The 16,576-nt window shown below is 44.0% G+C and overlaps 1 protein-coding gene across 1 annotated transcript in view; it reads right to left on the reverse strand.

Moving 5' to 3' along the window:
- SLC3A1 (solute carrier family 3 member 1) overlaps nt 1-16,576 on the reverse strand; it is a 44,041-nt gene that overhangs the window by 15,350 nt on the left and 12,115 nt on the right. Inside the window, exons 5-7 of the mRNA XM_032177977.2 lie at nt 5,058-5,177; nt 4,026-4,150; nt 822-1,017 (exon numbers count right to left, since the gene is read on the reverse strand). Of these exons, the coding sequence (XP_032033868.1) occupies nt 822-1,017; nt 4,026-4,150; nt 5,058-5,177 (441 nt within the window). The remainder of the gene's footprint in view (nt 1-821; nt 1,018-4,025; nt 4,151-5,057; nt 5,178-16,576) is intronic.

Raw genomic sequence — 16,576 nt, forward strand, 5'->3', positions numbered from 1 at the left:
GTATCTTTTGTTCTTCACTGAAGTAATATATTGCCAGTCTTGAAAAACATTAGTGTTGGGCATGGTAGCTCACGCCTGTATTCATAGCACTTTGGGAGACCAAGGTGGGCAGATCACTTGAGATCAGGAGTTTAAGACAAGCCTGGCCAACATGGTGAAACCCCATCTCTACTAAAAATACAAAACCAAAAATAATTAGCCAGGCATGGTGGCATGTACCTGTAGTCCCAGCTACTCAGGAGGCTGAGGTGGGAGGATTGCTTGAGCCTCAGAGGTCGAGGCTGCAGTGAGCCATGATTGCACCATTGCACTCCAGCCTGGGTGCAGAGTGAGCCCGTCTCAAAAAAAAAAAATTGTTTTGAAGAGTGTAGTGCAGAAGGGGGAGAAATTCTCCGAGAATCTCTGTAGTTTAAATGCTTTTTGCAGTGCATCCTGCCCCACAAATTGGTGTTTTGTCACAGTTTTATGTTGCCCTGAATTGCTGTGCTCTTCCACACCCAAAATCCTCTTTCTTCCCATTGACATCATAAACGCTGAGATATGTGGGGAGAAATTATGGTTTGATATCCATCCCCAAAAAGCCTAGCAGTGTTCTGAGCATAGACAAGCACTCATTCAATATTCATTCCATTCAGTGGGCAGTGTCTCTCCCTTAACGAAAAGAACCTGGCAGAGGCTGTGACAGGCCTGACCACTGAACAATCACCAAATAAGGCAGAGGTGATGGTCACTTAGAGACAAAGGTCCATTGTATTTTAGAGGTAACTGGACAGCAAAGGCAACAGCAGCACATTATGTACTATGCTGTCATGAGGACTTACCATCCAATTAGGCCATTTTCCTTCTGGCATGTTTTCCATCCAGGATGTGATAACCTCATACACGCTGTTCCCAGAAACAGTGTCTAGCATGGTGAGGTAATTGTTGAAGGGAAAATCGGCTTCTTGGATAAATGGCAATCCATAGTACATCACGGTCCTGTCAATACTGTCTGCATAGGCTTCAGTCCCCATGAACCTATAAGAGTTGACAAGGTTCAATGTCATCGGGGCCTGTAAGAAGACTGGGAAGGCACTCCACAGCTGCTTATCTTGCATGTACAAGATGTAGGGGCTGAATGCACACTATTAACCATATAGGACTAGCACCTTCTAGAAAGCATAATCAAGCTGTCACCAAATGTTAGACTGGATTAAGAAAATGTGGCACATATATACCATGGAATACTATGCAGCCATAAAAAAGGATGAGTCCATATCCTTTGCAGGGACATGGATGAAGCTGGAAACCATCATTCTAAGCAAATTATCACAAGGACAGAAAACCAAACACCACATATTCTGACTCATAGATGGGAGTTGAATAACGAGAACACATGGACACAGGGCAGGGAACGTCACACATCGGGGCCTGTCAGTGGGTGGGGGGCTGACGGAAGAATAGCATTAGGAGAAATACCCAATGTAAATGACAAGTCGATGGGTACAGCAAACCAACATGGCACATGTATACCTATGTAACCTGCATGTTGTACACATGTACCCTAGAACTAAAAGTATGATAATAAATAACACAAGGCAGAAAAATCCCCACCCTCAAAAAAAAATGAACCACATTTGGGTGCCAGGCACGGTGGCTCACGCCTGTAATCCCAACGCTTTGGGAGGCCGAGGCGGGTGGATAACTTGAGGTCAGGAGTTTGAGACCAGCCTGGCCAACGTGGAGAAACATCTCTACCAAAAATACAAAAATTAGGTGTGGTGATATGCACCTGTAATCCCAGCTACTCGGAAGGCCAAGGCAGGAGAATCACGTGAATTTGGGAGGTGAAGATTGCAGTGAGACGAGATCATGCCACCACACTCCAGCCTGGGCAACAAAGTGAGAATCTGTCTTTAAAAAAAAAAAAAAAAAAAAATTGGATCTCAGTCGATATTAGTTGTTTGTTTTTGTTTCTTGAGACAGAATTTCACTCTTATTGCCCAGGCTGGAGTGCAATGGCATGATCTTGGCTTACTGCAACCTCCACCTCCCAGGTTCAAACGATTCTCCTGCCTCAGCCTCCCGAGTAGCTGGGATTACAGGCACCCGCCACCACACCCAGCTAATTTTTTTGTGTTTTTAGTAGACACAGGGTTTCACCATGTTGGCCAGGCTGGTCTCAAACTCCTGACCTCAGATGATCTGCCTGCCTCGGCCTCCCAAAGTGATGGGATTACAAGCACGAGCCCCCACGCCCAGCCTATTCTTTTCTTTCTAAACCTAGAATCCTAGGAGAAATAATCTCCTAGAATCAAAATTCAGTAACATCCTGATACTAAAACTCATTGACATCCATGAAGACTTTCTTTAGCAATTCTCATCACTCCATTTAGAATCTAAAGTTTATGTCTGCAAATAAGGTGGGGTATTTTCTTCAAAAGAACTTTCCCCTCGTATTTGAGTCCCTGTAACATCTTGCCTTATTATTGGTGTGCACTCTCAATTGCTGAAAGCAAAACCCTGGGGAAGACACATTCACCTGAAATGACTCCGATCAGTGCTGGCTTTAGCTAGTTGAGGCAGCATATTTATGGATAAGTGCATGGTCTCTGGAGCCCAACTGCTTCAGTTCAAATCCCATAGCTGCCACTCCTACCTGTGGACATTACCTACATGCTCAGAGCCTCAGTTTCCTTGTCTATAAAATGGAGACAGAGTAATCAGAGTACCCACTTTAAGGAGATGAATTTCCTCTAATTCCTTCCTATTGATTCTGTTGGGTGATCTATGTAAACTTAATGATGGGTAATTTTATTGAGTGTTTACTATGATCCAGGCACTACTTTAAGTACTTTATATACATTATCTAATTTAATCTCACAACAGCCTTATAGAGGTTATTGCTATCACTTTTTTATTGATGAGAAAACTGAGACTTACATTAATTAACCAGCCCTAGGTCACACAGCTACAGAGCAGGACTCCTTCAGGCCTACCTGATTCCAAAGCTGTGTTCCCTGATACTTTAGCTGAAACATATGGATTTATACTGTACAAGGAAACTATAGATCCAATAACAATGATAAAAATAATACTGCAGAGAAGGAGCTGGTATTTTCATTTTTTTCTTGAGATGGAGTCTTGCTTTGTTGCCCAGGCTGGAGCACAATGGCATGATCTCAGCTCACTGCAACCGCCACCTCCCCGGTTCAAGCAATTCTCCTGCCTCAGCCTCCCGAGTAGCTGGGATTACAGGCATGTGCCACCTTGCTCATTTTTGTAGTTTTAGTAGAGGAGGGGTTTCGCCATGTTGCCCAGGCTGGTCTCAAACACCGTCAGGTGATCCGCCAGCCTCAACCTCCCACAGTGCTGGGATTACAGGCATGAACTACCGCACCCAGCTGGAGCTGGTTGTTTTTTTTGGTTTTTTTTTTTTTGTGATGGAGTCTCGCTCTGTCACCCAGGCTGGAGTGCAGTGGTGCCATCTTGACTCACTGCAACCTCTGCTTCCCGGGTTCAAGTGATTCTCCTGCCTCAGCGTCCCAAGTAGCTGGGATTACAGGTGCCCAACACCACACCCAGCTAATTTTTGTATTTTTAGAAGAGACAGGGTTTCACCACGTTGGCCAGGCTGGTCTCAAACTCCTGACCTTGTGATCTGCCTACCTTGGCCTCCTACAGTGCTGGGTTTACAGGCGTGAGCCACTGTGCCCGGCCTGGAGCTGGTTTTTGAAAAAGAAAAAACAATCGTTCATGGCTAACATTTAGCTAATATGATCTCTTTTTAATTAACATAATTTTCACAAAACTCCAGTGAAGTAGTGTGATCTGCATCATTTTACAAAAGAAGAAACTGAAAGTCAGCAAAGTAAGCAAACAGGCAAGGAATATGGCAGGCCCTGGTATAACCAAACTGTAATCAATTAGAGTTATGTAGGCTTGTTACATTATTACTTGAACCTCCAAATACACTTGGTTGTGAGGGATACACTGCAGATCACACACTAAGCCTGGGAAGAAATGAGAGCATATGCCGTGGTCACCTGTATCTGCCAGGCTCCGTGCTGTATTGGTCCATGGTCTGCCGGAAGCTGCGGACAATGTCGTGCATTCCCACCTGCGTGGTGGTGAAGTCATGGTACAGCTCCGAGTATTGTGTGACCGTGTCCTTTGAAAACCAGGATGACACGGTTATCATCATGTCATACATCGCATGCCCACAGCTGGCTCTATGTGAATGCAGACAACCTCTTCAAAGGGCTCAAGCCAAGCGAGACACACACTCAAACATGGTTTTGTGGATGGAGAAGAATACTTCATTTGATGCTCAAGTTGTTAACTTTATAAATCTACTAAGCAATATTTATCTAATAAACTGTCACCCATTTTAGCAAATTTTACCAAGCAAAACACTGATTACAAAGTCCTCCTCAACACGTAATTGTCAAAATGTTTCAGACACTTTTAAAGACAAAAAAAGATCTTAGTGGTTATAGAGCTCATTATTACCCGTATACTTTATCTGCTCACAAAACTATTAACATCGTGCACTTAAATTTGTTTCTTTACCATTGCTATCCTTTCTCCTTACTGTTATACTTTCTCGGGGTTTCAGTAAACTTTTCCTAATTTCTGTATCTTTGTAGGATTTCTATGTCAATGTCTCATTTCTGTGTCTTTCTAGGATGACAATAATCTCCTAGAATCAAAACAAAAAATTACATCTCATACAAGCCAAGGCCTCCTCACTTAAGCCTATGTCAGATGACAAAATTGCAGGAGTAAATATCCTCTATTTTGTGGCCCTTGGTAGAGCCCACACTGTCCATGTCTTCAGAACCCTTGTCACTGAAGGACTCCTCAAGGGATCCCTCGCTCTGGAGGGAACCAGTGGAAAAAAACATCTGGTGCATATGCATTTGAAACTCTTGCGCATTTCCTAAAGAAATGAATCAAGGTACTTGATAGATACAGGACAAAACTCATCTTTGTAACTGGTATCTCAGGCTGAGAAAGAAAATTCTGATGACATTTTCAGAAAAGGCAAAAGAAAAACGTTTAAAATAAAACTTTACCGGGATTTGGGTCTTATTTACTTGGATCTCGTCTCTCAGATGCTTTGCTTCTAGGAGGAATTTAACAGCATCAAAACTAAAACCATCAACACCCTTTGTGAGCCAGAACCGTATAATTTCCTAAAGATGAAGAAGCAAAATGCTTGGTTACATTAACTACACATTATTATCACAACGTTTAATAAAAGTTTTGACTGTTAACGACTTGGCATCATAAAATGGATATCTACATACAGAACAAGCACAGTATTCACAGTCTATTTTTATCTATTTAGCATAACTGTCTTACTATAATGCACTCTCAAGTAACTGCATTTAGCGACTCCCACACCTCCTTCATATTTGAATTCAGAATTACAATTAGTTACATATGTAATGGATGTTATGTTTTCAAAGATTAGAGAATCTACTAAAAATGAAAGAATGAAACCATAAAAAAAGATAGGACTCAGGATAAACTGGGAAAGTTTCTCATCTCCCTCATGCCCAACTCCTTAACTGTCACTGCAAACTTAAAATAACACATTGTTCAATAGTTAAATATTTCACTCCTTACTAGGAAGGCAAATGAGAGGTGAAGTGCTTAGATATTAAAGGATCTCTTGTTAGGACTAATATGAAAGGAACACAAAACAAAACAGAATCAACCATTAACCAAGTAAATAACTAAGAATAGTGATAATCCTGTGGTAAAACTCAGATACAAGTGTTGTCTTGAATACACTCAGATAATAAAAGATGAAATGGGCCGGGCACGGTGGCTCATGCCTGTAATCCCAGCACTCTGGGAGGCCGAGGCCGGCGGATCACCTGAGGTCAGGAGTTTGAGACCAGCCTGGCCAACATGATGAAATGCCATCTCTACTAAAAATGCAAAAATTAGCCAGGCATGGTGGTGGGTGCCCGTAATCCCAGCTACTTGGGAGGCCGAGGCAGGAGAATCGCTTGAACCCGGGAGGCGGAAGTTGTGGTGAGCCGAGATCGGGCCATTGCATTCCAGCCTGGGCAACAAGAGCAAAACTCCGTCTTAAAAAAAAAAGGCGAAATGTACATTATTCCACTGGCTTTAATTTCACAGATAAATTGATCCCAAGCAAAAATTGTTAAGCTGAAAATCCAAGTTCTCATACATTTCATTTTATTCTTTGGTGACAGACTTTCTTCCAAAGGTGTGTGCTGGAAACCCAATTATTGTATGAATGCCCCTGGCTCGCTCTCCTCTCCTGCCCTACTCTCCCAACACACTTTGCTAGAGAGAAGGTAGTCATTGCCTGCTCAGTCTCTCCCCTGCCTCACCTGCTCCTGAGAGCATCATAGCGGCCTGCCTGGTTCCCAGGCATTTTTAATGCTGAAGCCAAAGATTAGAGAGATGAAGACTGGTGCAAATAAGTGGTTAGGCCAGGTGCGGTGGCTCACACCTATAATACCAGCACTTTGGGAGGCCGAGGTGAGTGGATCACTTGAGGCCAGGAGTTTGCGACCAGCCTGGCCAACATGGTAAAACCCCACCTGTACTAAAAATACAAAAATTAGTTGGGCGTGGAGGCATGCACCTGTAGTCCCAGCTACTGGGAGGCTGAGCATGAGAATTGCTTGAACCTAAAAATTGGAGGTTGCAGTGAGCCAAGATCATGCCACTGCACTCCAGCCTGGGTGGCAGAAGGAGATCCTGTTTCAAAAAAAAAAAAAAAAAAAAGGGCAGTGGTGGGGGTAGGGGGGTGGACAGTGTGGCCAGAGGAGCATAAGAGTAGAAGGAGGTAAAGAGAACTAACTCATCATGCTCAGCTTTGTAGTTAACAGGAAAGATCTGGGATTTGTGTGAGGGTGATGGGAAACCCCTGGAGGGATTTTTAAGCAGAAAAGGCTGTGGGCTGACACATTTTTTTGAAGATCTGATATGTGAAGAATCAACTATATAGTATGGCATTTCCTCAAAAGGTTAAACATCAAGTTACCATAAGACCCAGCAATTTCACGCATAGGTATATACCCAAGAGAAATGAAAACTTATGTCCATGCAAAAACTTGTTCACAAATATTCATAGCAGCGTTATTCATAATAGCCAGAAAGTGGAAACAACCCCAATGGTCTATCCATACGATGAATATTTGGCCATGGAAAGGAGCGACGTGCTGACACATGCTACAACATGGACGAACCTTGAAAAGATTTTTCTAGCCAGGTGTGATGGCTCACACTTGTAATCTTAGCAATTTAGGAGGCTGAGGTGGGAAGATCACTTGAACCCAGGAGTTCTAGACCAGCTGGGCAACATGACAAAACCCTGTCTCTACAAAAAATGAAAAATTAGCTGGGTGTGGTGGTACACATCTGTAGGCCTCTGACACAGTACCTGCTACTTAGTGAACCAATTGTAGCATGAAGGAATGCTATTGAACCTGAATGACCAAACATTACAGAAGTTCAGCATATTCCCTGGCTTCAGGTCTACAGAATAGTTGGGGACATGTGGTACAAGGGATGGTCACCTAATAATGCAGGTCCTCATGAGAGGAGACACCTCTGCCTACAGAGTTGCAAGAGCTTCAAGACATTTCAAAATAATGCGGGTAGGCACAGCAAGAGAAGGAAGAGCTAGAGCTGGAACTTGACCTAGATGACCTGGTGGGATTTCAATGGAGGGTGGGAATGGCACGACATGAGCCAAGCATGGAGGCAGAGGTTGGCCTGTACTGGGACAGGTGGGAGGACTAGGTGCCTTGAAAAGCAGAGGGCCTGAGCCTTAGCTACCTGCCTCAACCCCCAGCCAGTCTCTCCCAGTGAGGCCTGCTCCGGCACCTGCTCACAAGCTCTGCAAAGGAACGGTGGCTCTCGCTACTTTCCTCTTGGCTCATCCCTTGCTGTATGGAAGGTTTCACAGGAATGTATATATCACTTCAGAGCAGAACCATCTGTAAAGTACTAAACAGCCAATTTTCACCTATGGAGGGAAACAGAGCCACAGATCCCAAATGACAACTATCCCACAGTTCACTTGTGTATTAGAGTTTGTTCTCATGCTGCTAATAGAGACATACTTAAGACTGGGTAATTTGTAAAGCTGTTTAATTGACTCACAGTTCCACAGCGCTGGGGAAGGCTCACAGTCACGGCAGAAGGCGAATGAGGAGCAAAGTCACACCTTACATGACAGCAGGCGAGAGCGTTTGTGCAGGAGAACTCCCATTTATAAAACCATCAGAACTCACTATCACGAGAACAGTATGGAGGAAACCACGCCCATCATTCAATTGTCTCCACCTGCTCCCTCCCACAACACATGGGGATTATGGGAATTACAATTCAAGATGAGACTTGGGTGAGGACACAGCTGAACCATATCAACTTGTTTGCCTTGAAGTGTGTTTCTATCTGCACGTGAATATGGAGGTTTCAAGTCAAGTCAACGGTCTCAACAGCTAAATGCAAGGGTTCATACTGCTCATGTCAATTCACTTTAAGCTGAGATTTTGAATGGTGAAGCTTGAATCAATTTTTTATGCCTAAGAGCAGGTTCTGGGGTGAATAACTCTTATCATGGGCACAGGTGACCCAAATAACCTCCAGTAATCTCCACCCAGTGGAATTTTTCTCTGGGGCATAAAAAACAAATTTGTTCTTACTAGTGCCTTTATCTTTTACCAAATTCATTCATTCAATAAGTATTTGAATTCCTACTGTATACCAGGCACTTAGGCAAGCCCTGGAACTACAACCACAAGCAAAATACAACAGACACAGTCCTAGGTCTCCCGGATTATTTTAGAATCTCCAGCTAGACAAATAGCAACACAAAAATATTTAAATCACAGCTGAGACAAAGGAGAGAAACACGGTAATACAAGAGGGTAAAACAGCAATTCGCCCTGGGGAGGGTTTGCAGCTGGCAAACAGGAAGTGACAGCCATTCATCAGAGAATGGGCTAGAGAAGTCTGGTGGGGCAAAGAAAGGCACCTCATTTCTAGAACAGGTTTTCAGTGGCTTCAGGAGTGACCCTACTATGAAGCTAACCAAACTTAAGCTTCAAGACCTTTCACTTGCACCCATCTAACTCCCCTTCTTTGCTCATTCTAAATAAATGCCAACTTTTCTGTACTTAATTTTGTGCTCTATTTTAAGAAGGCCCTAAATTACTATGAGCTTCAGACCCCGCGCAACCTGGGTCCACCCCCAGGTGGTGCTGTTCTTTAAAAATGTGAACACTGGTTGGGGCAGAGCATGAATAACTGAAGGCACCCGAGCAGCCTCTGACAAAAATGTGGGAAAACATTAAGCATCATTCTGTGTAAACATCAAGCTTTTGGGCACTGATTTCCTAAAATAAAGCCAGTCCTTTTCTTTACGGAGTCCGGATCTCAGCATTGTGAAATGTTGACCTGATATTAAACATGAGAAACTTGTACCCCACAGAAGATTTATGGCCCTAGCATAATCAGAAATATTATCAATGTTTAATGAGACAAAACAGTAAAAGCTTGATGGTGATTTTCTGAAAGTCATTCTAAATGCTGATAATTCAGATTATCACCAAGATAATCCAAAGTTTGATCTTGAAAAATATTTGCTTCATGCTATTTATTCTCTCAACCAGGAGGGAAAAGAGAGCTTCAGATTTTAATTGTTAACCCTCTTTACTCCAGTGAAGGTCTCCCAGGGTTCTAGATGCAAAAATGGGCACAGAGCCTGGTTCAGCTAGGTCTAGTGACCCACGTAGGTGCCGTGGACTCTGGGAACTCGACTACACACTACGTCCTTGACTCCTGTCTGACTCCCATGACATTAGGGACTCCTGGTTTTTCCACTGGGCACCTTTAACTCCTTTCTCTTTAAATAACTCGCTGCTCTGAGTGAAAAGAAAGCAAGTCAACATTAAGGAAGCAAGTTAACATATCCAAATACATGGAACCTCAAACCAAGCCTTTCCTTTTCAGATGGCTGACATTTCGGGCCCGTTTACCTAAAAAGCCATGTTTGGGAAAAGCTCTGTCTACTCTTAGATGGGATGATAGAGAAGACATCCTCTTCAGCCAGGTGTGGTGGCTCATGCCTGTAATCCTAGCACTTTCAGAGACCAAGGTGGGAGGATCACTTGAGCTCAGGAGTTCGAGACCAGCCTGGGCAAAAAAGTGAGACCCTGTCCCTATTAAAAAAACAAAAACAAAAACAAACAGAAGACATCCTCTTGAAAATGTCATCAATCCCAGGTTGTCCATCTCAAGAAGGAATGAGAAAGGATGTTTCAGAGTACAGAGGAAACTGTTCCTCTACTTAGAGGCAAGAGAAAGAAAACTGACCCTACTCATGTGCAGAAATCTTGGAAAAATTCTTTGCTAACTCCTCCAGAAGCAGGAAGTAGAGGAAAGATCAAGGACTTCAGAATCTGACCCTCTGGGTACGACCCAGCTCTCTCACTGTCCAGCTGCATGACATAGGGCATCTGCAAGACCGGCTAAGCCTCAGTGTCTCCATCAATAACATAGTATAGAGGGTTTCTGTATGGAGTAAATAAGGTATTGCTGCCAGAGTCAATTGACTTTTCAGGTTTTTTTTGTTTTGTTTTTTGTTTTTTTTTTGAGATGGAGTCTCACTCTGTCACCCAGGCTGGAGTACAGTGGTGTGATCTCAGCTCTGCAAACTTTGCCTCCCGGGTTCAAGCAATTCTCCTGCCTCGACCTCCTGAGTAGCTGGGATTACAGGTGCCCGTCACCACGTCTGGCTAATTTTTGTATTTTTAGTAGAGATGGAGTTTCACCATGTTGACCAGGCTCGTCTCGAACTCCTGACCTCAAGTGATCCACCCACCTCGGCCTCCCAAAGTGCTGAGATTACAAGCATGAGCCACCACGCCCAGATCCCTTTCAGTCTTTATATTACCCAATCTCTCTGCATCATTTGACACTGTTGGCCAATCTCATCTTCTAGAAACACTCAGATAGCTTAGCTCCGTTATACCCCCCTGCCCCTTGGTTTGCCTCCCTTCTCTGTCTCTTCTGCAGCTCTTTGATGTCAGTGCTCCTTGGGGCTCCATCTTATACCCTCTGGACATTTCACTTCACAATAGTATTTATTTACTTCCCAATTTACTGATTATTTAACAAGTACTGTATACAGTAAAAAACATAGCATCCTAAGTGCTTTACAAAGGTTAAGCCATTTAATCTTCAAGTAACCCCATTAGGTACGTACCATTATTGTTCCCCCTTTACCAATGAGGAAACTGTTACTCAGGAAGATGATGTGCCTTTGACAAGGTCATGGTTGGTAAGTGGTGGCAGCAGAACTGCAACTGTAGGGTGCCCTAACTTATCCGCTAGCCTGGCTCCCTTGGTTTTTTCTTTTAATTGGAAGGTCTACCAACACCTGGCCCTCATTCGCATGTGAGCAATTCGCTCCAGCTAACTTGCAGTTGGCCCTCTTGCCCACCTTACCCAGCCTGCTTCTCTCACCAAACACCTGTCTGAGCTCTGTAGACAACAGCCACGTCAACAAGTCCCAAAGTTTTATCTCTAGACCAGACTTTTCCCTGAGCTCCGTGTCCTTATATCTTTCTTTTTTTTTTTTTTTTCACGAGACGGTGTCTCGCTCTGTCGCCCAGGCTGGAGTGCAGTGGCATGATCTCGGCTCACTGCAACCTCTGCCTCATGGGCTCAAGCAATTCTCCTGCCTCCGCATCCTGAATAGCTGGGAATACAGGCGCCCACCACCATGTCCGGCTAATTTTTGTATTTTTAGTAGAGATGGGGTTTCACCATGTTGGCCAGGCTGGTCTTGAACTCCTGACCACGTGATCCACCTGCCTCAGCCTCCCAAAGTGCTGGGATTACAGGCATAAGCCACTGTGCCCAGCCCAGTGTCCTTATATCTAACTGTCCACTGAACACTTGGATGTGTCACAGGCAGCTCAAACTCTGCATACCTAAGATATTTCCCCTCTCTCTTCCTGTGTCTCCCATCTCAGACAATGGTTCTGCCACCCACCCCATATTCAAATCTGAAACCTGGGATTCACAGGGGACTCCTCTCAGAGCCCTGATGATTTCTCTGCACCTCTATGCCTCCATCACTGGCCTAAAAGTACCAGAATTTCTTTCCCGATTACTGCACCATCCTCCTCCCTGGCCCCAAAGCCTCAAACCTGCCCTACTCAAACCCCTTCTCCAAAACCAGACTGATTTCTCAAATTGAAAAAAATAAATAAAATAAAAAATAAATACCTAAGACCTTTTTTTTTTTTTTTTTTTTTCTGAGGCCGAGTCTCGCTCTGTTGCCCCGGCTGGAGTGCAGTGGTGCCATCTCGGCTCACTGCAAGCTCCGCCTCCTGGGTTCACGCCATTCTCCCACCTCAGCCTCCGGAGTAGCTGGGACTATAGGCGCCTGCCACCATGCCCGGCTAATTTTTTGTATTTTTAGTAGAGACGGGGTTTCACCGTGTTAGCCAGGATGGTCTCGATCTGACCCCGTGATCCGCCCGCCTCGGCCTCCCAAAGTGCTGGGATTACAGGCGTGAGCCACCGCGCCCAGCCACCTCTTAAGCCCAAATCCTTACCAGGGCCTTCAGTGGTACTCCTGACCTCACCCCTGGTGACCTCTCTAGTCTCATCGGGTCACTGCCTGCTCTATATATCACATCCCAGCAATATTGGACAGCTACCAGCACCTCTAATGTGTCACGATCCATGCTTTCCTCTGCTGGAAACACTCCCACCCGTGTCTCTTCACTTAGCTCATACCTGTTCCTCAGGTATCTCACCTCCTCTGCAAATGTGTCCAGGTTAGGTGCCTGCCCTGTGTATTCCTACCTCCTACTGTCATGACCGCTAGGCACATTTTATTGTAATTGCCTGTTTAATTGTCCACCTCCCGCTCCAGAATATAAGTCCCAGGATGGCCACAAGAGGTATCTATCTTACCAGCCCCTACACCCTTAGCACATGGTCAAGACACACAATACCTATTGTTAAATGAGTGAATGATTATAATAAAGTGCCTGGCATAGAGGAGGTGCAATAAATGGCACAATTATTATTATCAAACATAGAGCTGGCTGATCAAGCAGGTAGTGAGTGAATTGTGTTTTGAATTGAGCTGCTGCCTCTAGCAGTATCATGCTTAGTAGGGACAGAACAGAGCCTACACCTGTGCTCTGGGTTCCCTCTCAGCTGGGTCTCCCAGCAGTCCCTAACCTGGGGCTCAGCATTCCCATATGGCAGGTCTAGGATCACTCCAAACCCCAGATATGATGCCAGGCCATCTGGAGTCTCTTCCTTGCCATGCTGCTAACCCACTGGGTTACTTCACCTCTCTGTGTCTCAGTTTCCTCATTTGTCAAATAAGAAATTTGGAGGGCCAGTAAAAACCAAAGTGATTGGGAAAGTATAAAATATTATACAAATATACACCCCTGATACCTCAGAGAAGGTTTTCTGACTTCTTCAGCTGAAAGCACTCAAGCCCCAAGAGGTTCAGAGCAGAGCCAAGTCCCCTGATGGCCAGTGCAAAGAGGAGGAGAAAGAGAAGGAGAGCAGAGGGTGCTCTCCGCTGGATTTCCCCAGCATGCCAGCCTCCCACTGTGCAGATAAAGCAAAATCTGATAGGAGCAGGGAGGAAGTGGGCTCAGGCTCCACAGTACAAGTTGGTATGCAAGCAAGTCTTTCCAAACGCCTCCTCCACACAAACCCTCTGAGCTGCAAATTATTAACCTGCTTAACTCTATCGCAGAAACAAGCGCTGCTGGGGGTAAGGTGGGGAGGAGGGTGACAGAAGTCTCCTTCATGCCAAAGTCCCTTTCCAGGAGCAAAGAGGCTTTCCTCTCAGCTTCTCAGCGTTTCGTATTTACTTCTAATTGTAAATCTTCTAAACCAGTCTTGCAAATAAAGTCTAATCTCTCAACTGGAGGCAGTAATGATTCATCACATGAGGGATTTCAGCCAGAGGACCAGTAAATAAGGATCTTATCCACACACTCCACGGCTTGGCTATCTGGAAGAGCACAGCTGGGTTAGTCAAAAAAATAATTAATGTATTGGCTGGCACATTTTGGCAGAATTTATCACACTTGTCTAAACATCCCCAGACAATTCATCACTATTGCCACAAGGAGCCTGGAAAAATCCACTGCCTGATAAACCAACTGTAAACCAGCTGGTTTACACACTCACATTTATCAATTTATAACTGAAAACCTCCTTGAAAAAACTGTGCAGAAAAAGTGAAGCATGGAGAGGAAAACACATACATTGCCTCAAAGCAGGTGTAGGATTGTGGTTAAGAGCATGAACTCAAGTCCCAGTGTCTGGATTTCAATCCTGCTCCATGACGCCCAAGGATGGTGACTTTACCTATCTAAGCCTCAATTTCCTTCTCTATAAAATGATCACAAAACCTTGTAAATTAGGCTTATTCTGAGCATTAAATTATCCAAGAACAGCACTTACCACATAGAATGTGTGGGGAGAGCGTGAGGCGTGGGTGTGCTAAGGAGTTTTGCTGATGAAGAAGAGGAGAGTCCACAGGCTACCAGAGAAGTTTAAAACTAACCCCTAGTTAGTCTGCTGACCATGTCTACAACTACCCACCCCACAACCCCACAACCCCATGGAGGCAAGGTGCCCGCACTCATGGTGCTTACTTCCGGAACAGATTCCAAAACAATTCATACAAACTCTGGAAACACTAAACATACATAGTAAAAAAAAAAAAAAAAGTCTTAAAACTAAGTAGTCTATAGGAATACATTTAACAAAAGAAGTACAAGACATATACTCTGAGAACTGCAAAACATTGTTGAAAGAAATGAAAGAACACATAAATAAATGGAAAGACATCTCATGTTCATGAATTGGAAGACTTAACATAAGATGGCTATATTCCCCAGAGTGAACCACAGATTCAATGCAATCCCTATCAAAACCCCAGCAGGCTTCTTTGCAAACATTGTCAAGCAGACTCAGAAATTCATATGGAAATCCAAAGGACTTGGAATAGTGAAACAATACTGAAAAAGAACAAAGTTGTAGGATTCTCACTTCCCGATTTCAAAACTTACTACAAAGCGCTAGTAACTCAGACAGTGTGTGGTACTGACATAAGGACAGACATATAGATGAATGGAACAGAATTGAGAGTCCAGAAATAAACCCATGCATTTACGGTCAATTGATTTTCAACAAAAGTTGCCAGACGATTCAGTAGGGAAAGAATAGTATTTTTAAACATATGTGGCTGGAATGACTGAATAGCCACATGCAAAAAAAAAAGTTGGACTCCTTACCTTCACACCCTATATAAAAATTAACAAAAAATGGATCACAGACAATCTAAAATGTAAGACTAAAACTATGAAACTGAGAAGAAAACATAGGAGTAAATCTTCATGACCTTGGATTAAGCAACGGTTCTTAGATATGACACTAAAGGCACAAGTAACAAAAGAAAAAAATAAATTGGGCCAGGCGCGGTGGCTCATGCCTGTAATCCCTGCACTTTGGGAGGCCGAGGTGGGTGGATCACCTGAGGTCAGGAGTTCGAGACCAGCCTAGCCAACATGATAAAACCCCTGTCTCTACTAAAACTACAAAAAATTAGCTGGGCATGGTGGTGCACACCTATAATCCCAGCTACTCAGGAGGCTGAAGCAGGAGAATCACTGGAACCCAGGAGGCGGAGGTTGCAGTGAGCCGAGATTGCGCCACTGCACTCCAGCCTGGGTAACAAGAGCATAACTCTGTCTCAAAAAACAGATAAATAAATAGGACATCATCAAAATTAAAAACTCTTGTGCTTCAAAAAGCATCATCAAGAAAGTAAAAAGACAGCCAACAGAATGGGAAAAATTATTTGTAAATCATGTATCAAGAATATGAAAAGAGTCCAGGTGTGGTGGCTCATGCCTAAAATCCCAGCACTTTGGGAGGCTGAGGCAGGAGGATTGCTTGAGACCACGAGTTCGAGACCAGCCTGCCTAACATGGTGAAACCCCGTCTCTACTAAAAATACAAAAATTAGCCAGGTCTGGTGATGCATACCTATAATCTCAGCTACTTGGGTGGCTGAGGCAGGAGAGTCTCTTGAACCCAGGAGGTGGAGGTTGACACCACTCAACCTGCAAAAATGAGACCTTAAAAAAAAAAAAAAAAATAAAAAAATTTGATTGCTTGAGACCAGGAGCTCGAGACCAACCTGGCCAACATGGAGAAACCTCATCTCTACAAAAAATACAAAAATTAGCTGGGCATGGTGGCACGTGCCTATAGTCCCAGGTACTCAGGAAGCTGAGGTGCAAGAATCACTTGAGCCTGGGTGATGGGGGTTGCAGTGAGCCGAGACTGCACCACTGCACTCCAGCCTGGGTGACAGAGTGAAACTCTATCTCAAAAATAAAATAAAAAAAAAAATGGGCAAAGGATTTAAATAGACATTTCTACAATGCAGATATACAAATGAACTATAAGCACATGAAAAGATGTTCAACGTCTTTAGCCATTTGGCAAATACAACCAGTGAGATGCCACTTCATAC

The sequence above is a fragment of the Hylobates moloch genome, unplaced genomic scaffold, assembly GCF_009828535.3.
Source record: "Hylobates moloch isolate HMO894 unplaced genomic scaffold, HMol_V3 SCAFFOLD_15, whole genome shotgun sequence".
In the NCBI taxonomy this organism is placed as follows: Eukaryota; Metazoa; Chordata; class Mammalia; order Primates; family Hylobatidae; genus Hylobates; species Hylobates moloch.